The 25,875-nt window shown below is 41.3% G+C and overlaps 2 protein-coding genes and 1 non-coding gene across 15 annotated transcripts in view; all 3 read right to left on the bottom strand.

Annotated features, from left to right (window-relative positions):
- Positions 1 to 16,419, bottom strand: part of N4BP2L1 (NEDD4 binding protein 2 like 1) — a 40,226-nt gene extending 23,807 nt beyond the window's left edge. For 7 of the 9 annotated variants that reach the window (XR_010936956.1, XM_067713468.1, XM_067713472.1 and 4 more), the window contains exon 1: positions 10,974 to 16,419. Coding sequence is in view for 8 of the 9 variants with exons in the window: in XM_067713468.1 (XP_067569569.1) it covers positions 10,974 to 11,149 (176 nt within the window). In the remaining variant the exon portion in view is untranslated. Of the gene's footprint in view, positions 1 to 317; positions 9,155 to 10,973 lie in introns of those variants that run through there. The other 2 variants (XM_067713474.1, XM_067713467.1) reach the window with 2 other exon arrangements.
- On the bottom strand, positions 1,566 to 1,697 carry LOC137211524 (small nucleolar RNA SNORA16B/SNORA16A family). The gene has a single exon (XR_010937125.1). It is a non-coding gene; the product is annotated as a small nucleolar RNA SNORA16B/SNORA16A family (small nucleolar RNA).
- A 125-nt stretch (positions 16,420 to 16,544) lies between the features above and the next one.
- The window catches only part of LOC137211211 (NEDD4-binding protein 2-like 2), a 61,911-nt gene continuing 52,580 nt past the window's right edge, over positions 16,545 to 25,875 (bottom strand). For 3 of the 5 annotated variants that reach the window (XM_067713464.1, XM_067713462.1, XM_067713463.1), the window contains 4 exons: positions 22,865 to 24,624; positions 20,329 to 20,414; positions 18,965 to 19,010; positions 16,545 to 16,721 (listed from right to left, as the gene is read on the bottom strand). In XM_067713464.1, coding sequence (XP_067569565.1) covers positions 18,987 to 19,010; positions 20,329 to 20,414; positions 22,865 to 24,624 — 1,870 coding nt within the window. In that variant the 3' untranslated portion in view covers positions 16,545 to 16,721; positions 18,965 to 18,986. Of the gene's footprint in view, positions 16,722 to 18,964; positions 19,011 to 20,328; positions 20,415 to 22,817; positions 24,625 to 25,875 lie in introns of those variants that run through there. The other 2 variants (XR_010936955.1, XM_067713465.1) reach the window with 2 other exon arrangements.

The raw sequence follows: 25,875 nt of genomic DNA, 5'->3' as shown, positions 1-25,875 counted from the left end.
ATTTTTGGCTGTGTTGGGTCTTCGTTGCTGTGCGCAGGCTTTCTCTAGTTGCTGCGAACGGGGTCTACTCTTCATTGCGGTGGCTTCTCTTGTTGCGGAGCACGGGCTCTAGGTGCACGGGCTTCCATAGTTGTGCCTCGCGGGCTCTAGAGTGCAAGCTCAGTAGCTGCGGTGCACGGGCTTAGTTGCTCTGCGGCACGTGGGATCTTCCCAGACCAGGGCTCGAACCTGTGTCCCCTGTATTGGCAGGTGGATTCTTAACCACTGCGCCACCAGGTAAGTCCGGTAGTAACCACTTTTCAATAAAGAAATGTATCAAATCAACATATTGTACACCTTAAACTTACACAGTGTGTTAATTACACCTCAATAAAGCTGGCGGAAAAAAAAAAAGAACAGAGAGTGGTACAGCTGGATTAAAACCCAGGCTTCTGGCCTCAGAGCTATACACTAAACCACTGTGATTGAGTGCTATAAAATAAACAAACCACATTTATCCTTTTCTCTAGTGACATTGAGGTTGTTTGCAATTTTCTCTATCATGAACAACTTTTCGTGAACATCACTGTGCCAATCTCCTTGTGCATATGTACAATGTCTCCTGAGGGTATATACTCCAAGTGGAATAGCTATTAAATCCTTTTTGTTTGTTTTTTGAAAGAACAGAGCAGAGCAGATGTTATTTAAAATTTCCTTCTTTCCTTCAGAAAAAAATTTTTCTCTCTGATAGAATATGTTCCATGAAGGCAGGGATTTTTGTTTCTTTTGTTCATCGTTCTATTCTAAGCATCTAGAAGAATGCCAGGTACATGAGAGATAATAAATATTTGGTAACTGTATGAATGGTTCTTGAATGTTAGGCTCTGTTGTCTTAATTATGTAAACTTTGTATAGGGTCCCAAACTGTGTGAGGAGAATTTCTATTTACTCATCTTTACATGTTGAGAATTTTACCCAAACTTCCGATTTACCCCCAAAGAGGACTGGGAGAGAGAATTCTTAGATTCCAGCACTCCCTCTAGATGTTACTGGAATTCTCAAGGACTTTAAGCTGGGAGGCAGGAAACAGATTCAGTGACCCAACAACCTGAGGAGAATGGGGAGGGAGACATGTCTGTAAACATCTCAGGCTAGTCTCCCCTGAAGCCCCGTGTGGCCTGCCCTTCTCGGTGCTGCCAACCACCATGCCAAGGCTGAGCCCTGCCCTTGGAGAGATGGAGCTCAACCATCACCAGCACCATGGATACCGTCAAGCCACAGTGGCTAAGGGGACTCCAGTGAAGAGTTCCCAGGCTGTCCTACGCTCACTCTTGCCCTCACTCCTCACACCTCCAAAGTAGGGCATGTTTTTGAGATCCAAAACCAGACTAACAGTTAGCCCTCATGTGCCAGTGTGGCTCCACTGCAGTTTCTAGGAGAAATTCCTTTCAGTATCTTGAATGCGAACAGCACCCTTCCAGAGAATCCAGCAATGCCACAGGCTATGTTTTATGTTTTCAACTCAGCCATGCTCTGAAGAGGAGAAGGAATCAGAAGCACACCCACCTCAGCACTAACTTGTTTTTAGCTGTGTTTTCCCAAAATGTCATAAAGCAGTTACAGACAACAGAACAGTGGCCAGACAGGAAAACTGTCACTCTGGGCTCTTTTTTGACTGCTGTTTAAATGGGAAAACAGCTGTATCTTTGATACTTTTTTTTTTTTTTTTTTTGCGGTACTCAGGCCTCTCACTGTTGTGGCCTCTCCCGTTGAGGAGCACAGGCTCCGGATGCGCAGGCTCAGCGGCCATGGCTCACGGGCCCAGCCACTCCGCAGCATGTGGTATCTTCCCGGACCGGGGCTCGAACCCGTGTCCCCTGTATCGGCAGGCGGACTCTCAACCACTGCGCCACCAGGGAAGCCCGATACTTATTTTTAAATCTCTCTTTAGGATAACTATTGGGTGAAGGAGATGGCACATGAAACATTTTCACATGTAAAACACAGGAATGGGTTTCTTATGAACGGAATTAAAGTTTTTTTTTCTTTTTATTTTTCCCCCTCTTGTCTATTCTCAACAGCTCGTGCGTTCTTTTACATTTCTCTTTATGTGAATAATCTCCTTTTTGGTTTTGTTGTTTACTCAAGACCCATGCTGATTCTGAGCTACCAACTCTTAGGAAGTTTCTGGAATTAACACATCCATCAAATATTTAGACCTACTATGTGCCAGGCCTTCTTTTAGGGACTGAACAGAATAAAGCCCCTGATCTCATGGAGCTTGCATCACATCTCATGAAGCTTACCTTCTCATAAAAGAAATAGATAATAAACAGGTATGTATATGCCAAGTGGTGCTAAGTTCAAGAAAGAAAAGAAAGTCAAAGTAAGGGGCAAAGAAGGTTGGAGAGGTGCTACCATCCAGAGGGCCTTTCTGGATTGCAGAGAAGGTCCCTTTCAGACCCTTTTCTTCATCATAACCTTAAAAAGTATGGGTAAAGAACACTGAAATATTCTAGTTATACAATACTTCAACAGGACTCCTTAATCGTCAAAAGTGGATGTAGGTGTTTTTGTCCATGAACATCGCTGGTAAGACCACTTTGTGCATTATGAAATCCTGAATCTCAGAATCAAATGCATGATTCTCTGATCCTAACGTCCTCATCTGTAACATAAAAACACTCCATGTTAGGATTATTGTAAAGATCCAGTAAGCTAGCATATATAGTGCCTGCATACAGTCAATACTCAGTAAATGTGGGCTTTCTTTTGTCTCCATTACTGCCATACCCTTTCCCAGGCTCTTACCTTGATCAAAACAGATAGCCTTCTCCCCAAGCCATGCCTGCAATGCGACGGAGAGCATTATGAAGGAACAATCAGACGTGAGACTAGTTTTCCTCTTATCGTACTATTTCCTTAATCTCATTGAACCTAGCTATCTTTAGGTAACTTGGAATGATAATAATTTCATACCGGGTTCCTCTAGAGTCTGAATGGGCCTAGAACGGTTGCCATTATATAGAGAAGAGTTCGTCAAAATGCCAAGAAGGAACCTGGGCACTAAGTTGGGTTATGTTATAAATATCCTGTCATGTGAGTGAGTGAGGAAGAAACATGAGATAACCCTGGGAGGTCAGTGTTGGCTATCTCTCCCCAACACATCATAGTCAGGATAATTATGAATACTTATTTAGAAATCCAAATCTCATCTCTCCCCATAGCCCTCAATGGTACCACATTAATAAAGAAAATTGGGGCTTCCCTGGTGGTGCACTGGTTGAGAATCCGCCTGCCAACGCAGGGGACACGGGTTTGAGCCCTGGTCTGGGAAGATCCCACATGCCGCAGAGCAACTAAGTCCATGCACCACAACTACTGAGCCTGTGCTCTAGAGCCTGCCAGCCACAACTACTGAGCCTGTGTGCCACAACTACTGAAGCCCGTGTGCCTAGAGCCCGTGCTCCGCAACAAGAGAAGCCACTGCAATGAGAAACCCACGCACTGCAATGAAGAGTAGCCCCAGCTCACCACAACTAGAGAAAGCCCACGCGCAGCAATGGAGACTCAAAACGCAGCCAAAAATAAATAAAATCAATTCTCGGTAATTTTTTTTGTATTAGAAGAAACATATCACCAATACTGACAAATAATAACATGTGGCTTCCTTACCCTGACAGTTGAAATCCAGGTAATAAACTAAGCCCACTTAATAGGGCCTTTACCTGTTTTTTCACGAACAGTAGATCGAAACCAACCTCATTATACTTTTACCACCTTAGTCCCACTAGTCTCTTCCTTTGGTGCAGAAGAAAAAGCTCTGATTAGAAATAAGGAGAATTCATTGCTATGAACTTGATCAAGATATACAACTTCTTGAAATAATGTCATTTGCAGCAATATGAATACAACTAGAGATTATCATACTAAGCAAAGTAAGTCAGAAAGACCAATACCAAGTGATATCACTTATACGTGGAATCTAAAATTCAATACAAATCAACATATCTACAAAACAAAACCAGACTCACAGATATAGAGAACAGACTTGTGGTTGCCAAGGGAGAGGGGGGTAGGGGAGGGAAGGAATGGGAGTTTAGGATTAGCAGAGGCAAACTATTATATATAGGATGGATAAACAAAAAGGTCATACTGTATAGCACAGGCAACCATATTCAATATTCTGTGACAAACCATAATGGAAAAGAATCTGAAAAAGAATATATATATGTGTGTGTGTATATATATATATATATATATATATATATAAAACTGAGTCACTTTGCTGCACAGAAATTACACAACATTGTAAATCAACTATACTTCAATAAAAATTTTTTTTAAAAGTATATAACTTCTCAGAGTTTAGTGTCTTGAGCTTGGACTAGATGAACACTGTGGGAACTTCTTGTTCATTTCCTGAGATTTTCCTATGAAAACATTCTTCCCCTTTCATTTCTTCCTCTATTCCTACTGCTTCTCTAATCATAACCACATCTGCGACACTATATTGCCCAATTCAGCAGGGTCTTCTTCCACTACCCCGACAGCTCCAGGACTATGGTGGTGGGGATTCTCCTGTGTTACCTTTCTAGTAAGTGATTGTGAACACATACTGCAGAGTGTGTTCTTACTCTCTGTGAACATAGGAAGCACATATAGTACTCATTCATCCCAGCCTCCAAAGAGAGGCACTGCAAGGATTCTCAGCGATGGGGAGAAGAGATTCAGGACCCATCTTAGGAAAATTACTAAAAATATAAAAAGTACCTTCTCCAAGTAGACCTAAGTGGCTAAAACTCTGAGACGTCACCTGCCTGATACTCTATTTTCATACACACAGACTTGGAATACTGCCAACTTCCTATTTTGACCTTGCTTTTATTTATGAGAGCCCTATGCTCATAATTAAAAACACCATGGTCCAGGCCTGCTGGCTTAGTGCACTGTGGAGTGAGTACACTTTGGGGTCTAATTACTCACTACTTAGTTAACTAATCCCCTCTTCTCACTGTTTCCCATATTTTTAAAAAAATTGTGTTTGTTTGTAAAGTATACCTTTGTCCCCATCTCTGTCCCATCATTGCATCACATCAGGAAAGCATCCTTTCACCTCTTTGGAAAGCTCTAATGCCAAGAAATAATGAAAAGGTATTTCTTTTGATGGAAAATTCCATGTTGTCCAGAGATAAAAATGAGGAGAAAAGACAGCTGTCAGTGAACATCCTTTGAACCTACCGAATCCATGTTACAAACTGTTTTTGATGGTGCCAAAACAAACTAGCACATTGCAAAGGACATATGTCCTAGAGTGTGGTCCCCAGACTTTGCTTTGATTGATACGTAAAGATTCAAAAACATTCCGGGGACTGACATAAGGTTGACAACTTTTAATTTTTCAAATAACGTCATTAAGAAAAAAAAAAAGACTATACTATTGCCATTTCATTTCATTTCAAAAGGACAATTTAGTGGTATATCCATGCAAGGGAATGCTATTCAGCCACGAAGTAATGAGGTTCTGACGTATGCTACAACATGGATGAAGCCTGAAAACATTAAGCTAAGTGAAATAAGTCAGACACGAAAGGACAAATACTGTATGATTCCACTTACATGAGGTATCTAGAGTAGGCAAATACATGGAGACAGAAAGTAGATCAGAGGTTACCAGGGGCTGAGGCGAGGGCGGGAGGATGAGCAGTTATTGCTTAATGGGTACAGAGTTTCTGTTTGTGGTGATAAAATTTTTTTAAAAAAGGTAGTGGAGATGGTTGCACATCATGTAATTAATACCAGTTAATTGGACACTTAAAAGCAGTTAAAATGTCCACACACGCACAGAAGAAAGCACAGAGGTAAACAGACGTCCACAGATGTTTTCACTGAAGTTGGAGGACAGAACAAGTGCAGATCCAAGTGAGTTTATCAGTTCAGCTGTGGAAAAGGAAATAGTTCTGGATCACGTGCTGAGAGTGAAAGGGTCTTAGGACAGGAATCCTGTTTCTTCTCTCAACCCTGTACTCCTTTATCCAGATTTTAACGTTCTCCATGATCTGGCCCTGGGTTTACCTAACCAACACACTCACTAATATAAACAACCCACTGCAGTAAAACCATGCTCTTCATGAGCCTAGAACATCCAGCTCTTTCCAATCTCCATCTCCTTATTCATGATAGTAATCCTCTTCCTTTGTGCAGTCACATCCTCCTGGTCTTCAAGGCCAGGTCAAGAATCATCTCCACATGGAGGAGACTAGCTCTTCCCTAATTATCCTATCTTCCTAACCATACTCAGTGACTCCCCTGGCCTTGAACACCACCAGCAAAGAACAGGCTATTCCCCATGAGACTTTACTTACCCACAGCAGTGTACTGGTTATTGTCTTCCATTTGTTGGTCTTGTGTAGGCTCCTTCTCTTAATCTTATTTTGTATATACCTTACTAAGCAAGTGCTAACAGTCTTATAAGTACTCAGTAAATACTACTATTGTTGACTAGTGAAAAATTAACAATAGTTGGTATTTATATGGCCCACACATTCATCGGTGCTTTCACATTCATAAGCATAGGATCCTTGTTGACCACAGTACCTTAAATCCTCACAATAAACTTACTAATGGAATATTAGCTTCATTTTAATGAAGAAGAACCTGAAGTGTTCAATTAAGTGACCTATGCTAGTTCATATGCTAATTAATAAAATATTAAATAATAGCACCAAATAATTAAAATCAGTCTCCTTACAGATTAAAAAAGCTTTCTAGTATGTCCAATCAAGAATAAACCTAGGAAAGCCTTTTTATATAGAAAATGACATATTTACTTGGTTATTTAATAAATGCTTCATCACACAACCTAGGTCTACCGAGCCAAGTTACTGAATAAAACTATTTGCAGCTAACTTAAAAAGTTATTTTCACCTTTAAAAAGTTAACAAGTAATATGTATTTGTTGTAGAAAAAATGAGAAAATAACTCAGGGGCAAAAGTCTATATTCCATCCCACTGCCTAAAAATCAACAACTATTGTAACCTAGCGGGACCCCATGGAGGCATTCCTGGGACAGGCCTTCCCCCATATCCTCTGCTTTGGCTCCTCTCTGAACTATCCAGATAATAGTATTTGACGCACATTTCCTGAGTTGTCTTGCAGATGTAAAAAACTCCCCTCTCCAACAAATGCAAGACGTTAACTACTTGATGACCATAAACACACAGCTCCAGGCCTCCCTGTGATACCACCCTGCTACCTCACCATCAGCCAATCAGAGAACCGTGCACAAGCTGATCACAAACCCTGCGACCCGCCCCCTCCACCTGGCTTTTAAAAGTGCATTGCCGAAGCCCTTCTGGAAGCTCAGGACTTTTTAGGGCATGAGCCACCTCTTTTTGCATGGGCTTCCAATAAACCTTCCTCTGTTCCAAACTCCAACGTTTCAGTTTGTTTGGCCTCACTGTGCGTCCGGCACACTAACTTGCATTAACACTATGAACAATATCTTTTTACACATTTCTTTGAACAGAAAATGGGATTTTTGTGTATTTATTTGTAGTCAAATGTACATCTATGTTCTCACTAATGACTCATGACTTATAAGCCAATCCTCTATTTTTGTACACTTAAGTCGGCTCACATTTTTTTCTTTTTCATATTTTTTTCTATCACATCAAAAACTCTGCTGAACATCCCTCTATCCTCATGCACTTGTCCAGTTATTGTCTTAGGATGAATTCCTGGAAGCAGGACTTACAGGTCAATGGTAAGAACCTATTTTTGAAACGCTTTTTAAATGAAACAGAGGTGACAAAACACATATAAGGGACAAGCTAAATTTTTAGTACTCTGATGTACTTAAAAATTTTAAACTAGATACAACTCTAACTGCTTTTTTTTAACCTGTCCAAAGAATTTAAATAGATGGTTTCCACATTCCAGTCCCTGCAAACTGAAAACATATAGGTGAAAAGCATAGAAATATAACATTAATTTGGAAGACCAGACATATTCTAATTTCAAAAACATTTTTAATTCTTTAATCAAATGAGAAACAAAAGTTAAGCAGAAAAAAGCTGAACCCGCATTTGTAAAAACGATTTCCAAATTTTATAGAAAAAAAAGTTTTATTTTTCTGATCCAAGAAATACACGTCCATTATGGAAAATTTGGAAAATACATAGAATAATGAAAATATGAATTTCCCAGAATCCAAAAATACATAAGATAGGCTTACAGTTTTACTATTTTCTTACACATGTATTTTTTAATAATTTGCCATTCTCCTTCTCTCCCCAACCTGACCCCCCAACAAAAAAGTGGGGAAGGCAGCTCCTTGAAGGACGTGGCCTGCCACACCCACTACACCTTGCATCCTCCCTGCAGACCTCTCTCCTCGCTGAGCTGTGGACTGTATCCTTGCCTACTTTCCTGATTTCCATGTAAATGCACAACACACCCCAAAGCAGGGCCAAAGTCCTGTGCTCTCAGAACTGCCAATGCCCAGCCTACCAAGAGAACTCACAATGTCAACTCCCAGCTGCCTCCTTCACTTCAGAGCCAGACTTCTCCCTAAGAACACCTTGAAGATTATCTCTGCTGATCAACATCTTCGGCAGTAACTAATGCCTCTTAAAATTTATACAGCACTTTAAAGTTTAACAAGTTCTCTCATACACATTTAATCCTCACAAGAGTCCTCTGAAGTAGACAGAGCAGATAGCCCTATTTAAAAGGGAAGGAAACTGAGGTGCAGAGGAGTTGAGATCATATCGAGTCAATGGCAGAGCTTGGACCTCCCTGGCAGTCCAGTGGTTAAGACTCCGCACTTCCAGTGCAGGGGGTGCGGGTTCAATCCCTGGTTGGGGAACTAAGATCCCACAAGCCGTGGGGCACAGGCAAAGAAAGAAAAAAAAAGAAGCCATAAATTGACTCAAAGGTCAGAGCTCCCTACCTAGCCATTATTAACAAAACATTTTTAAGTCTGACAACTAGAAATTAAGAGCTAGAAAGATCTTCAGTAAATCATCTAATTCCTTCTCAGTATTCACATGTAAAGGAAAGTAAAAAGAATTAAAGGCAGGTGATTGCCCAAAGTCACCAACTATTTTGTGATGAAGAGAATCTAAAGGCACAATCTTCAGACTCCCAGGGAAGTGCTCACACCAGTCGTCCCTAGAGAGATGTTCTTTAATAAGCTGGTCTCTCATCCGGTGTCCTCCGCTTAGCCAAATGTCAACCAGGAATTAAAATCCTAAAAGTGTAGAATGTTAGAGCCAGAAGGGGCCTTAAAGACTACCCAGGCCAATCCACTCGCTTTAGAGATGAGGAAAGTGAGGTCCCAAACTCACGGCTTCTGCTGTTCAATTCTGTGCACCTTCCACTCACCATATTACTTCCCTTCTTTAATTATAAACAAAATCTGGCCAAAGATGTTTACTGCCTTCTCGGACAGTGTGTGATAGGCCACAGACCAGCAAAGCCGAAGTAAAACTGATCGGGATTTGATTTCAGAAGATACCTTGTTGGTAACAGATGTACCCACCATGACTGTATCATAAAATAACCAAGTTCTGCTGGGTTCTAGGCAGGCTCCCCCATTCTCTATCCAGCCAGAGAGAAGGCCTATTGAAATGTGCGTGTTTCTTAGAAAAGGGTACCAATGGCCCTTTGGAAGTCGCCCATCTCTTGAATCTGTGAAAATGTAGCAATATTGTTTTGCTAAAGGCTTCTACTCCACAAATCAACCAGGAATCCTAACTAAAACTGGCAGCACAACACCAGGGCTGTCACAGTTCCCTGACCCTAAAGAACCCAGACCCTCCTCCCACGGTCTTTGTGTACCATTCAAATTCGCTTCTCAATGTGTGCTACGACCTTGATTCTTCTTCATTGGTTCCACAGTTCTATGGCCAGTCCCATGGTTCTACAGCTAGCCTTACCTCTCTGGTGAGATGGAAAGCTCTTTGAGGGCAAGGGACCACTTCTATTGAACACATACTACTGCCAAACATTGTGCTTTGCAGGGTAAGATACGGCCCCTACCTTCAAGAAACTTACAGAAGGATAAACGAAACCATGTGCAAAACCAAGCGCAGCCACAGAGGTGTAAACAGGAAGCGGGGGAGCCCGGAGGGCGAGGATTAATAAGCCTGAGTCGTAAAGGGCTGGTGGAATCAGTAGGGGAGAGGGCGGTAGAAGGCAACCCGGGCAGGCAAACCAGGCACGCGGGGCAGCGCCAGCAAAGGCAAGGAGAGAAACAGTTCAGCGCTGCAGGAACATCAGGCGCAGGACAGAGTGGAGGGAGCTGAGGCTGGAGCGGCGGGCCTAGCAACGTGGCCCCAGCAACGAGGCCGTGCAATTCACGCTGACCCGGTACGGGGGCCGCTGGCGCACCTAGCGAGTAAACCAATTTGGGCTCCCGTTGCGAAGCTGTGTCAATGACGGCCTCCAGCGGCCGCGCAACCCCCTCCCCCGGGCACCTGTGCGCCTTCGCAGCCACCAAAGCACACGCAGGGCTGCCTCCCTCCGCCAGATTTTCTACGCGGCCGCGCGCCCGGGTCCCAGCCCCTGCCCCTGGGCCCCCACTTCTCCGCTCAGGTTTAAAACGCCTGTTGCCGCACCGTGGCGGGTGCCTGCGTGCCAGCGGGAGGCCCGGTGGTTTCCTCTGCAGTCGCCATCGGGCTTTCCTGAAGAAGACTGCCCGCGGGCCCCCGACCCCGCGCTGCGAGGCTCCGGGCGAAGGCTACCCGCCCGGCTGGCGCAGGGGCCGTGCGGGGGCCGGTGCCATCTGGGGCTCGCGCCAGGCGCAGTGCTGACAGCCGTCCTCCTGCGAGGGTGCAGCATGGAAACCAACGGGACGGGCCACCCGCGTCTCGAGCCCGCGGCCCGGCTGGCACCGGGCGGCCCGGCTTCCCCCCGTCAGTCTCGGGCCGGGGTCGGGCAAGGGGCTGGCTCGGCTGGGTCCGCGCGCGGCGCCCGGACGCGTCATTACCTGGCCAGCGTAGTTTTCCCCGAGCCCGGGAGGCCTCGCAGGAGGTAGAGGTGTTTCCGAAAGCTGTGGCGGCGCGGAGGTGTCCCACGCGGGGGCGGCGGGGCGGGCGGCCGAGGCGGCTGCTGCTGCTGCCGGAGGCTCAGCCTCCCAAAGGATTCAAGAAAACTCTCCTCCATGGGGTGGGGGCTGGCTGCGAGAACACTGCTTTCCCCTTCCTGAAGTCACGGTCTTGGCCAAAGCTGTTGTTTTTGTGGCTCTCCGGCCATGTGATAGATGGAGGGGCGGGCGCTCGGAGCCCAGCCCCTCCTTCCCACCCGCCCGAACTGCGCTGCGTGGGAGGGGTCGTCCCTACCTGGAAAGCTGGGGACGCTGGGAGACTGACAGCCGGGAAAACCTGGGCAACGCGACCCCCGCCCCGCTCCCCTACTGCCTCCCCGCCCCCCCACGCTTCCGGGTGCCCTTCGCCCTGGGGGGAGAGGCCCACCGGGTGGGACACTGGACACTTCCCCGGGACGCCGGCGTGGAAGGCAGGCCTTAGGCAAAAGCCCTCCTCCACCCCACCTAACACTGGCCTAGACCTTGAAAGTGAAATAATTTTAGTTGACGATAAGAGACCGTGAACAGCATTTTGAACAGTAACAGTAAAGACCATTGTCTCCCCCAATTTGTGAGCACCAATATCTGGCTGGTGTCCCAACGGCTAACACCACTCTCCCAGGGCCTGTATCTTTTCCTTTTTTTAAATACTTCTGTATCAGCCTGCCAAAAATATTCTTAGAAAGCTTTGTTGCCTCTACATAACTTTAGAAATCTCTTCTTCTTCAAAAACAAAGCACCTCTTAAAACTCAGATTGATTTATGAACAGTAGTATAAACTAGGCCTCCTGAGAAGGACGGGCTACTGCCCAGGTTCATGACCTGTTACCACAGGAAAGGGATGGCCTCCCTAGGAGCAGGAGCAGGGAAAGGAGCAGTCTACTGAAACAACAGAAAAGCATCCAGAATTAAGTTCTAAGTTCCAGGAACTGGTGAGCGCCAGTTGGTTGATCACCACAGTACTCTCCACTGTTTCACACTCAGGAGTGTGAAAGAGAGATCCTATTTTCTGAACTAAAATTCAAGATGCATGGACTGAAAGAGACAATATTAAAAATTAACACCATCCTTGAACAATCCGGGATATATGGTGGCTTTGGCTGTAATAACCATTGTAAAGTAAATACATTTTGTTTCTGGCAGCTAAGGTATGAAAATTTTGAAAAGGAATTGTGAAGAAAAGCAATTTCCTTCTAAAACAAAACCCAGAGATTGCACAATAAGCTTCAGTGGAAGGGACTATCCAAGTGCGGGGGTGGGGGGTGGGGGGGGCTCTGTGCTGACAATTTCGCCTTCCTCTTGGGGTTCTGTGGAGGGGGGAGCGGAGGGAGATGAGCTACTCTCTTGAAAATCCCTTCCCAGCATTGGAGGAAGAATTCTTAGCACTTCTGAGAAACACTGAAATTTCAAAAGCTTCTCTAAATATTAGAGGGAAACCATAAGGAATGGAGAATATACATGAATCATAAAAATAGTGTTGCTTATAATGTATGTATCCTATCATACTTCCATGTATCTACAATACTTCTTACAAGACCGTTTTTACCCAGCCGCAAAACTACCTTTTTCATTCTAGACTTGCACGCTCTAACATAAGAGCCAATAACCACATGTGGCTATTAAGCACTTGAAGTACTGGCCCAAACAACAGCTGGTCCAAACTGAGATTAAAGTACACTGAATTTCAAAGCTTCAGTATGAAAAAAAAGAATGTAAAATATCTCAATAATTTTTATATTGATTATGTGTTGAAGTGATAACATGCTGTGTATTGGGTTAATATATTATTAAAACTAATTTCATGTTTCTTTTTTTTTTAACTTGGCTAGTAAGTCTAAAGTACATATGTGGCTGACATATTTCTGTTGGACAGTGCTGCATGAGACTTCTGTCCATTTCTATTTCCTTCTATAGAGGGTGTCCCAGGCAGTGTGGGAGAGGGCAGCAGGAAGACACACAGCTTTGGGGGCTAGAAGTTTTGGCACACTGAGTCTGCAGTGCCTGTGGCAGCTGAAGCGATGAAGTAGATGCTGGAAAATGTGAATGTGCTGTTAGAAGAGAGGTCTGAGATGGAGACAGAGCTTTGGAAATCCTTCCCCTGTGAGAAGAAGATAGAGAAAAGAGCAGACGGCTGAAGAGGGGGCTCGGGGACAGCATTTAAAGACAGTCTTTGAAGTGGATCTATTGAAGGAGAGTATGAGAGACAGAACTGTAAGATAGTGTGTGGAGCCCCAGGGAGGGAGAGTTCAAGGAGGAGAAAATGGTTGGCAGTATCTGAAGGTGACCCCAGACACTTCTCCTTTCTCTTAGCTCCCAGATTTAACTAGTCAACAAGCTCTGTTTTCCCCAATTTATTCCTCAGAACCACACTGTTTAAAGCTATCTGTTTGTGTATCTGTTTCCTCCCACTAGACTGTAAGTTCAAAGGCAAGAACAGTGTTGCCCTTGTCACCCCAAGAGCTAACACAGCATCTGACATTCAGAGATGCTCAATAGTTCTATATGGACCCAAACTGCTTTCTCAGTAGATGTGTCTGAGCTTGGGATTTACTAAAGATTAACACTGAAAAAAGATAGTGATAACGTCAGCTAAGGACTAATGTAAACAGTCAGTGACCTTATTGGCAGATCTGAGAACCACCCTGCTCCCAGATAGTATCTATGTTCAGATCCTTACTGGCCCTATATAGGTGGCAGCCTCCAGAGAGGAAGGCTACCCCCGAGTCAGAGGATCCCTGTGACAACACTCCTTCATGCCCTCAGTTCACCCAACCAGCTTTTCAGCTCTAAGGTTCTGTTCCATTTCTCTAGAAGGTGATGACCAGCACAATTTCACGTTGCTGCACTACAAACCATTACCATGATAGACATAAAGAAATAATCTTAGGAGTAATTTCTGGCAAATGAAGAAACATTCAAATGTTTCTCTAATTATTACTGTTTAACAAGATGTGGAAAAATAAGAGGGTGCACAGGAAGAGCCACTGGAAACCAGGAATTTAACCCTCGAACCTACAGTTCCAAATACCCCACGATTTGGAATGCTTAATTGTAAGTCAGCCCTGGGTTCCTCTCCTGCAGATGCCAAGATGGCAGAAGTCAGAAACCAAGACGAAGTTTCCAAAGCAGCCTAACCAAAGACCCTGTAACATAGTAGAACCATTTAAAATATAAAGGTAGTAGCTTCCCAATTTTCTCTAATCCTATGTCCTTTCTTCATCTACCAAAAGCTTTTATCTGATTTTTTACTCAAAAAAATGCCTTATATACATACTTATTCACCTTGTTACATAAGTGACATGAATGGAAAGGACAGGAAAGCATCCCTCTGTGCCTGCTTAGCTGTTTCTATGGTGGACCCCTCATTGCTACAGCACCTCCAGCTCTCACCTTCCACCACAGTCTACACTATTTGGCCATTCAGAGGTAGTGCCTCTATACTTAAAACTGCTCCCTCCTGGCTCTTCCCTTATCCTTCCCCTAGAAGCTCGATGGAGGATGCAGGAAGCTCGAAGAGGTTAGGGGAAGGGGGACAAGGGGAGAGCAGTCATGCAGAGTATGTCTGCTTGCCTGAATTGACAGGGGAAATGCTCAGGACTCTGGTGGCCTAGGATAAGTCTGCTAATGCAGAAATGTCCTCTGGATAAGACTGATTTTGCTCATTCTAACCTCACACTGCCTCTGCCTCCTATATTCCTTCCCTCTCTCTATTTGGCATCACACTCCTCCCCAAAGGCGATGACCATAATTCTGTTTCCACAGCACCTAGTATTTGCCACTGTTCACAGGGACACTTGAGGAGTATAAGTTTTGAGAAGGAAGCCTGGGAGGTGGGGAAAGTAGCCCCAACCCATTTTTCTAAAGCTCCATTCTGGAAATTAGGGCAAGGTAATAAAGGCAGGAGCTGGAGAAAGCTGGGGGCTTCCTGGAACCTAAGTAGAAGCCTAGGTGGGTAGTTAGCTGGTATGCATCAATACAGTACAAAGGAGTCTCAGAACTGGTCACCAGCCCTGCCATACTCATTGTTAAATATTTATGATGTTACCCTTACTTACAGCCATGGTGGTGTGGACTCTAATGTATTCATTAGAAATCCATAATTGTTGCTGTCGAAGTCTCCTAAGAAAGCAAACATTTGCCAGATGCCAGAGTCTCCTCTGCTTCAACCCTAATCCTGATCAGCTCTTCCCTGAAATCATCCCATCCCAGGCCAAAGGTAAGTCCAGTTTCACAACGGCTCTAGGAGCCTGCACAGAGAGCAAGACCTTAGGGAGTTCAACCAAACACTGAAGACCTTGGTCTCTGTCTGTAAGAGACTGACAGTCTAGTAGAAAGATAAACTGAAACTGTACAAAATGAACATAGGAAAAATATTGAGCTATTTTAAATAAAGTGCTCAGTTCCTGATTTAGCAGACAGAACTCAAATACTTAACTTCCACTCCCTCACTGAAACCCCACGAAAATGTAAAGGTTTTTTGGCGGGGTGGGTAATCATTATTATTTTCAAGTATAAACTGTAAGAAAAGAGAGAAGATCACAGCAACAAAATTTCAAAAACTGGAACGCTAAATGCCCAGTGTTAATTAATTTGGAAAAAAAATTAAAAATAAAACTTGAATTACAGAAAGCCAAGAAACAATACTATTTACTCTGCATAACCCCTAAAATTTCAGGAATTGGAAGATTTAGGGCTGGACGTGGGACTCTAAACAGGAAGGTCAGTTGAAAGTCTGTTTAAGAAACAAATGTCCACACAGTCAGGCAGCTGCCCACCCCCTGCAGAAGCCTGGAGGTTTATTCTCTGGAGAAGATAAAACAGGATGAGGAGGAGTAAGAGGCAAGATATGGCAGGCAACACTCCCTTTCTGAAAACAGAGAGATTACATAAATGCCTACATGTTGAATAATGAGAAATCACCCCTTAATTTATACTTTTCAAATACGAATTTTTGTATTTGAAGTTTGTTAAGTACGATTAAACTAAAATAATAGTAATAATAAAAATAATTATTATTGTAGTATAGTGCAAGTCCCACAATCTCTAACCAAAATCCTTGAGGTCAGATATGTTTCAGAATTTAGGAAGTTCTAAGTGGGGTCTAGGGCACCCCTGGTAATTTAACACATTAATATTTCTGCAGTAAAATGTCTGAAGAGTCACGCTAAGTGGGATAAATAAGGAGTAAAATTAACCTGTCTGTTTGGGTCAAGTCTTGCTGCCAACTTAGTTTTCATGCCAAACATTTAAGAAACAAAACAAAATAAAAACAACTTTTGGTTTTCAGAGGCTTTTGGATTTCAGAATTCTAGAAATGGAATCATGGACCCATACTTGGATATAGGGCCTATCCTTCTATTCTGATGCAATTTTAAAAATAAGCTACTCAAGTTTTCTGTGCCTTATTTTCTTCATGAAATAAAGTAGGGTGAATATCTTCAAAATTAGATAATAAAATGTTCAAGTTGTTACCTCTTTCGTTGAGTTTTTTATTAGTAATCAGGAAACTGATTAAGAATAGTTGAACAGATTATTCAAACCAATTTCGGTATCCACTGAGTGTATCACTCTAAATTATCCTTCAGTTTGGCACTTAGCACTCTTTCTTGATGATGAGGATCTTCAACAGTACCAGGAAGACGGAGACTTCAACTACAAACAAACACAAGCCCAGACAAGTCCAGACAAAATGGTGACATGAATGGAGTTTGCTGTCAGTTTCCCAAACTCCTGACCTATTTATGCCACCCCCTCATATCTAGAACTTCACGCTGTCCCCACAGCCCCGCACCCTGCCTGGTCCTGCCTCATTCAAGAGCCTGTCCTCCTGATTATGCCCAACTTTCTGTCTCTAAATCAAATCCTGGTCTATGTCCCATTTCCTGATGACCCAGCTATTTACATTATAAAGTTAATAATAAATACATTTAACTCATGCAAATGTGTTAACAAGTTTATTGAGTCAATATGTTGCTCTCCTAGATCAGTGGTCCCCAACCTTTTTGGCACCAGGGACCAGTTTCGTGGAAGACAATTTTTACACGGATGGTGGCGGGGTGGGGGAGATATATGATGGTTCAGGTGGTAATGTGAGTGATGGGGAGTGCAGAAGAAGCTTCACTCACTCGTCCGCCACTCACCTCCTGCTGTGCGGCCCAGTTTCTAACAGGCCTCAGACCTGAACCGGTCCAAGGCCCAGGGGTTGGGGACCCCTGTCCTAGATAACACAATTTCTATTCTGCCAGGGGCATTTCAAAGACAAAGCTGTAACCAACTAAGGTACTCAGGGGAAGGGAATTAACCCTAACTAAGAGCCTAGTATTTTTCAGGCACTATGGTAAGAACTTTGCACAAGTTATTTCATTTAATCCTCATTTATTATCCCCATGACAGATTGGTATTATGAATGTAATTTTTTTACAGGTGAAGAAATTGAGGCTCTGAGAGGGTAATTTGTTTAAGGTCACATAGCCAGTCAGCAGTAGCTTCAAGATGCAAACGCATCCTCTTTCCAGCACTCTGCCCTATGTCCTTAAAGAAGTGAGGCAATATAAACACCATGGCCACCAGCAAGAAGAGGATTTTGAAATAGGCAGGGATTTGAGGCTCCCAGAGCCAACCACATTCTCCCGCTATTTCCTTCTTTCTAAATTTCTGTTTACCCCGTGACGCCCACTGATCATTAATTATGCCAAACACAAAACTAAGAGGCCCATTCTCATTACAATTATAAAAAACCTGTACATGGCTACAGCACTCATAAAATTCCCCAAAAAGAGAGGACAAATAATTAGGGATGACTGCTCTGTGAGGTTCACAGAGGGCATTTCGTTTAGCATGAATGTAGAAGATGGACATAAAAATCAAAAAAGTATGGTCCATAAAGTGTCCTTGACACAAAATTAGCAGATAGAAAACACTCTGAAATTAGCTACTGCCAAATATACCCATGCTTGTTGCATGCTGCTTATACTGGTGTCACACTGAGGGGAAGCCTCACATAAACTCCATGAGACCGGGAATGTTTTCACTGCTATATCCTCAGTGTGTAGAACAATGTCTGAACTGAGGCAACTCAATAAACATTTGTTGAACAAATGAATGAATTTCTTCACCTCCTTTCTCTGGAATTCCTCATAGCCTCTTATCTCTTCCCCTCCTATATTTATCCCACATTTTCCAAATCTCTAAACTCTTCTCCCAGATCTTTAGTCCTTCCCCTTCTTCTTTCAGCAGAACCATGTTTAAAACAAACAAAAACATTTTTACTGGGTATATGTGTATTTCTAGTTAGCTGAGAAATGGAAACAATGAAAAGAGAAAACATATGGTAAATGCAGAGTACATTCAATTCTTATCAAATGCAGACAGATACATAATGAAATCATAGCAGCTGTGTTTATTTCATAATTTAGGCATTTGAAAAAAAAGTGCCATGTGTTTATTTTAATGTCACTTGATGTCAAGTTTAAAACATGAGTTTGTCTACATGTTTTACCTCTTTTCCTAGAGAATCTTTTAATATTTAAATATAACCTATATCCCTAATTCCCAGCCATCACATTATCAATCTGGGTGGAGGTGAGGGGTGAGGGGGTGGAAATCCCTCATAAACTGTGTGTTGACAGAATGCTCTAAAATATATTCTAACTAATAAAGTTGGAAAATAAATTTGGCAGCAACAATCTAAGCTTTGTTGTATTTCATAAAAAGATCTACATTTAAAGGAAATAAAAACATCACATGTGCAATAGCACACAGAGTTGCTATGGTAACAGACTACATTTTTTATATTTACTCTTCAATTGTAGTACATATGAACTATTACAACCAAATAATGTCAACATCCATTTCCTCCTGATCATATAGAGGTCTCTGGAATAAGTTGTACTTACAGTTCAAAGAATCCTCATTTTTTTAACCAATCTTCTTCTGTCTTTTCTAGAAATCATAATTAAAATACATATAATAATGATTAATATTTGCCATTGGGATTAGGTTTGCACCATCATTTAACTCCCATAGGGACACTCTCCAAATGAGAAAAAACATAATAAACATAAATGTCAGTTTAAACATTTAAATTATTGCTGTGTGCGTGTGTGTATGCGTGTGTGTGTGTGTGTGTGTGTGTGTATGTTTAGGTAGGAAAAAGGTCTCCATGGGAATGAGGAGAAATATGTAGAAAAATGTATTTGGTTTTACTACCTGAGCACACAAACAAATCTACTTTTCCCACAGCTGTGTTTATATGAACAGTTAAGAAATACCTACTATCCTGAACTATATAATTCTATGTTTCACTAAACCTTGATTTTACTATTTATTTCAAAATGTACCTCTGGCATTGCCTTTGGGCACATATAAGTCACTATCAACTAATGTAAACAGAATACCAGCCACCCTCTCCTCATTACATTACACAGAGTACTGGATTTTCCAGAGTTTCTGTTACCTTTCTAACCTTCCCAACCAGTCCTCCTCCAGCTACCTGGAAAATTAACAGCCTGTCAGAACCATCATGGACCACCAGAACATACCAATAATGAGATGCTTCCAAGTCACGTAAATATGAATCTAATTTGTAGCTGTTACTTTATTATAACAAGATAAGATTGAGGGCTGGACAGGAGAAAAAGATGTAAAGAAGAATAAATGACTCTCCTAAAACAGGGACCTCAGTCACCCACAGTTGGCCCTTATACCAGCCTACACTACAACAAAGTTAGGGAATTAAATGCAACTTTCTGTTTGGGACTAACTGAAAGAAACATGCATAGATTATCCACCCATCCACATACATTCTTTCTCTAATTTAATACAATGGATGTAGCTCTTCATGTTACATTTGATGGAACAGGTTTTCTTTTTTCTTTTTTTTTTTGAAACTAGTTAGAGGGCATTATGCTAAGTGAAATAAGTCAGACAGAGAAAGACAAACATTATATGATATTGCATATGTGAAATCTAAAAATATAACAAACTAGTGAATAAAACAAAAAAGAAGCAGACTCAGATATAGGGAACAAACTAGTGATTATGGGAGGCGGGGGCAATATAGGGGTGGGTAAGTGGGAGGTACAAACTATTGGGTATAAGCTAGGCTTAAGAATGTATTGTACAACACAGGGAATATAACCAATATTTTATAATAACTGTAAATGGAAAGTAACCTTTAAAAATTGTATTAAAAATTTAAAAATCAATAAAAAAAGAAACCAGTTAGAGAAGGTCTGCTTTGAAAGCCATAAAAATATACCTCTACTGACGTCTTCCACTGTAAACAGATCATCTTCAGTGTCTTCCAGTCAAGAGGAACCACACAGTCGTCGGGCAACAAAGATTCTGTAAAAAAAAAAAAAAAAAAAGAACAAATTTCATCTCTAATGTCACACATATTTTTACCCTAAATATGAAGACATACAAACATGATATCTAGACCACCATAATGATAAAAGCCTGGTTTTGAAGATATTTCAGTGATAGCTAAAGCAGGAGTTAGTCTCTCTCAGATCTCTGTTAGTAAACACTATCCAGACTCAATAAAAATGCTTATGTAAAGTGATATGTATCATAGTTCATATTCTCATGTAAGTACAAATATATACACATCAGTAGCTTCAAGTGGTACTGTCACAGGGCATAAAATTTAGGTAGACATCCTTTCCTGTGACATGTATAAAACACTGCAAGTACAGCAAGTTTAGTTTTCTTGCAAATTGCTCCTTCCACGTAAGAGTGTCTGGGAGAAAAAATCTTTACAATTATGATGCTCATAAGCAAGTCCAGACATTGATTTATACCTATCAGCCATACCAAACCACGGAAAATATTTTTCCTATACTCGCATATCCCCAGCAACATGGGTAGTTTGGTTTCTTCAGGCCTATGTATGACTCTACTATATAATCCCACTGTGCCTGCAGAGCTCCTAATAATAGAATTCATTTGAGTTCCCTGTTTTATTTACAAGGTCATAGATACACCAGAGCTTTGCATGTCCAACCTAGGTAAACGAATTAGTTTACAGCCTCCACTTCCAGTTTTCTCCTTTCCTTTTTTAAGCATACACCATTTCCAAATGTAAAATTCTTTCCCTGTTTTTCTTTTAAGTCATATTTGTATAAGCACTGCTTATAATTCACTTCCATTTGGAGCCATCCCAGACAAAACCATAACCCCATATTCTCTTCAACAATCCCTTTAGCACAGCTAACCTCACTCATAAAATATTCATAAGCTTCTCATTTATATTTTCTATGTGCAATAATTTTGTTTTGTGTTAGTCTTGTCTCCCCATTTAGAAGGTAAGCTACTTGATGAATGAGGTCTATTTCCTCTAAAAAGCTTTCCAAAGCTTAATTAATGGATGCTGGATCATTATTGTTGATTATGATAGTATTGTGCATTCAAAGGAGGAGGTTTAGAATCTTTTCCCACTAGTGCCTTCATGCTTTCTGGTGCCAATCTAAGGCAGTGATTGTTAATATTTTGGGGTCATGGACATCCCTGAGAAGCTGTTAAAATCTATGGACTTTCTCCCAGAAAAATGGCACAAAATGCCACAAAGAATTTTGCATATGACTTCAGAATATGGACTTTGGACTAATATTCCCGGCTTAAAATGACTTCCATTATCTTTTTAAATTCTCCAAAGCAAATACAGTTTAATTTTTTAAATTGGTATGTTTCTTTGGTGCATCTAGGAGGACAGAAAATTGCAGCAGTTACGATGTGATTATTCACAAAGTTTGCAAAAATGATAAACATGATGCCAGAACAGGTTGATAGTTGTGACTCCTCTGACTCTGAGACTTAGCTAATCTTGGGTCTGAGCTGAGTGGACCAAGCTTGTCCAGAACAGCAGAAGTTTAGGAGCAAAGTAAAAAACACTGGAAATCAAGCTGTTAGAGAACCCCAGTCTCCCTGGTAAGTACAGAAGAAAAAGAATATCACGAAGATACAGGATGCAGGGACTGGAGCTTTACTTCTTGGCTCTTACAGCTTCTGTCCCCAAGGAAGGGGACACATGCAATTGCATGAAGTCATTAACACGTGCACTTGACTTACAGATAAGGAAAAGTTGGGATATGTGCCTCATTTCCTCTTTAAGATATTTAGCATCTTGCACAGGCATACTATTTAGCAGAAATTTACTTAGAATTTTACTTACAATATTAAAAAATCATATTTTCATTTTTAATTCACAGGTAGATTTTTCACTTCCAAAAACAACAATCTTAAGAGCCCAAAGGAACTTTTCAAGTCAACCAGTCAGACTCCTTCCTAACCTTCTTTTCAGTACCCTTCTCAGTTCTTAAAAATTAAATTCAACTGATTTCAGATATTTTTTTCATCACTTAATCTTCATTGTCCCCCTTTTACTATTCTCATATCTATGAGCTATAATGTGAATGAGAAAGGAAAGGGCCATGTGCCAAACAAGCGAAATGCAGAAAGCAGAAAGATTTTTCTTAAAGAAAGCAGTACATCTCTATTTGTTACATAATCACTGTTTGCCTGTCTCATTCTTCATTCTTCCCACTGTCTGTTGAAACTGAGAGTCCAAGTATTCAACATGCTCAAAGACATTTCAGACGACTGGCTGTGGAGGTGGGGTATGGGGCACGACTCCACCGAGCACCATTTGCTACGTGTCCTCCACTTCCACCGCCGAAAAGTATCACAACATCAATTAACTGCATGAAATCACTAACATGAGGTAGAAACACTGCAAAAATTACTCACATATGTTAAACTGGACTTTTTATTTGTAGCAAATAAACTCAATTTACCCACTGGAACTCCAGGAGATCCAAAAAGCTTTACTAGTTGAAAGGCAAACTCTTGTGATAATGGTAGCTCAAGGGAATCATAGTAGTCAGTGCTTGTTACATCTTGGTTATCCTCTGTTTGTGAGAACTGTAATGGTTTAGGTTCTTCCCATGTCTCTAGCTTTTCACCAAAACTTTCATTTAAAAAGTGAAGATCATTAGTGACCCTAAAAGAGTACAAAGTATCAGGTGGGCTACTTAAAATTTCTGAAGAAGTGAACCTTACATCATTTAGTTTATCATCTACTCTCCTCTGAGAGTTGGAAGTCAAAAACGGTTTCTTGCTTGTAAAAGATATCTTCCAAAAGCTAGATGTATATTGTAGCATAAGAGAAGGAATGGGGCTTTTGTAAAAATACACAGAGTGCCTTAGTCTATTAAATAGCAGGTAATGAGAATAAAATTGTCCACCAACATTTAGAAGAGAATCTTTGACAATGTCAAAGTAAAACCATGATGGATGATGATTGAAGGTCATAATGTTTTCCTTATTCTCTTCTTCATTATTTATTTCTGAAATTACATCTTTTTTTTCTTCCAAAATAATTTTTATTCCATGGCTTTCTGTTAACAATTCACATTCCCCCATTTCTTTTACATTGATATGACTCTGTCCCAGTAAGTTAAAGTTTGGTGCCAAACTGAAAATCCTTTTCTGCCTCCTTTTTTTATTCTTTGTTGAGTGTAAGGCATTCTTTAGGCTATCCAGCTTAAGGAAGTGGCTTCCAAAGATATTTGTCTCTGTTTCTATGATTGAATCTATATTCTCAGTTGGAGGTGACAAATCTTCATTTTCTATCGATAGCTTCTCTTCTATCAATGTTTCAGGACTGTTTCCTGGTCCTGATGCTCCTTCAGAAGGAGAGATCAATTTAATCAATTGTCTCCTGTTGTCAGGATGAGCCAGTTTTTGCCATCTATCTCTCTTTGGTCTCTGTTCACATATAAACTTATTAGGTCCCTCAGGCCAGCTACCAAAATAGGGTTGTCTATCAGAGCCCAACTGTAATTCTTCATCAGAGAAATCATTTGAGAAAAAAGCCCAGTAATTAGTTTTAGATGTATTTACTCCTTGTTCCTTTCTTAAAACTTTATCTGAAGTTCTGGATCCATATTGATGGTACAGACTTGTTTCATTCAGGAGACTCTTATCTACCATCTCTTTCTTCTGCATAAATGAGCGTGGGGTTTCAACAAATCGGTCTTGGATGTGTAATGCCATGATATCCCTACTTTCTATATGCTTTTCTATCTTTGTGCCAGGGCAGTCATCACTTGCTACATAGGGGAGATTTTGAGTCACTGTTGAATAAGCAACAGAGCTTTCATTTGGCATCAGTGACAAATTTAGAAACAAGTCATCATCTTCCTTGGGGAGGAAATTCTTTGGTGTATTGTCCAACTCAACTACAGACATAACATGTGGCAAACTGTTTTCAAAATTTATGTTTTCCTGTCTCTCATCTTTATGGACATTCACAAAATCTCCTACTTCATTTCTCAGATCACCCGTTAAGGAATACTCTGATTCTCTTTTGGTCTCTTCTAAGTCTTCCTCTTCATTCTGAGATGGGTCCTGATCTTCTGGTGTAAGATAACTTAAGGTTTCAAATGAGTTTTCCTCCATGATTTTACTATGACTGTTCTGCTTTTTGTTTCTTTTTCTGTTTCTCTTCTTGGCTTTGCCGAACCTGTGCCCAGTTTTCTTCAAATCTCTTTCTCTGAAACATAAAAGAATTAAGAAATTCATAACTTAATTACTTATATAACATTATAAACTAAAATATTATACTCAATGGGCAGATATACAAATCATTAGTATAAGAGATTCTAAAGTGTGTGTCCACTTTGAACTATATTTTAAAAATCACCTTTGAAAGAGATATGCTTTAATCCTCTAAATGATTGGGTTGGCCAAAAAGTTTGTTTTCAGGTTTTCCATAACATAGAAAAACCCAAACGAACTTTTTGGCCAACCTGATAAAAGTGAATACACTTTGAGAAACTTACAACTCATTTTCACATACTCATTTCATAAACCAATAACTTTATGAAAGCCTAATATTTTCCCTAAGATACTTTATATATATATATATATATTACCAATAAACAACTTGGTTATCCCAACATCTTGAATTTTGAAAAGTGAAAAGTGACGGGTATAGTGTAAATGGCACCGCTTTAATGGCTCAAATAGCTAGATTTTCTCTAGACGTAAAAACTTTGGCAATTAAGTTGCTCCATCAAACTGTAAAGAACAGTTGATAATGAGCAGCCAAGTTCAGTATTGGGATGATATGCTTCCAACTGCCTAGTGAGCAGTGGTTCTAAACCAGAGGCTCTACCACTACTTTGTGGGGTGTGTGGAAATGTGTGAAGGCATTTCTGGTGGTCTCAATGACTGGAAATGTGTTACTGGCACTTGGTACTGGGGCCAGGGGTGTTAACCATCCTGCAATGCCAGGGACAATTCCACAGTGAAAAGTTATCCCACCCAAATGAGCAATAATGCTCTCATCAAGCACACTAAAAGTTCACGGTGCCCCTTAATTGAAGGCAATCTTTGATCCTGAGAGAAAAAGGAGGATTTAGGAAATTTCCTAATTTCGGATATAAAGGTTTAGTTATCTTCTCTTCCACAATGTACAGATGGAAACATAGTAAAATGTAGTAGAGGAAGGACAATAGATACAGCTGAGGAAAAAAATCCAGGGTAGAGGAATAGGAAAATAAACACTTAAACAAACACCGAAGCAGAAAGAGATAACAGAAAAGAGAAGTTGGTCAATTGGCTGGGCATTGGACAAAAGAACTTATTAAAACTGCCCCAGGGCTTCCCTGGTGGCACAGTGGTTGAGAATCTGCCTGCTAATGCAGGGGACACGGGTTCGAGCCCTGGTCTGGGAGGATCCCACATGCCGCGGAGCAACTAGGCCCGTGATCCACAACTACTGAGCCTGCGTGTCTGCAGC

Source organism: Pseudorca crassidens, chromosome 18, assembly GCF_039906515.1.
Source record: "Pseudorca crassidens isolate mPseCra1 chromosome 18, mPseCra1.hap1, whole genome shotgun sequence".
Classification (NCBI taxonomy): domain Eukaryota; kingdom Metazoa; phylum Chordata; class Mammalia; order Artiodactyla; family Delphinidae; genus Pseudorca; species Pseudorca crassidens.
Note: the sequence above shows the minus strand (reverse complement) of the source record. Positions and strands in the feature narration are given on the sequence as shown.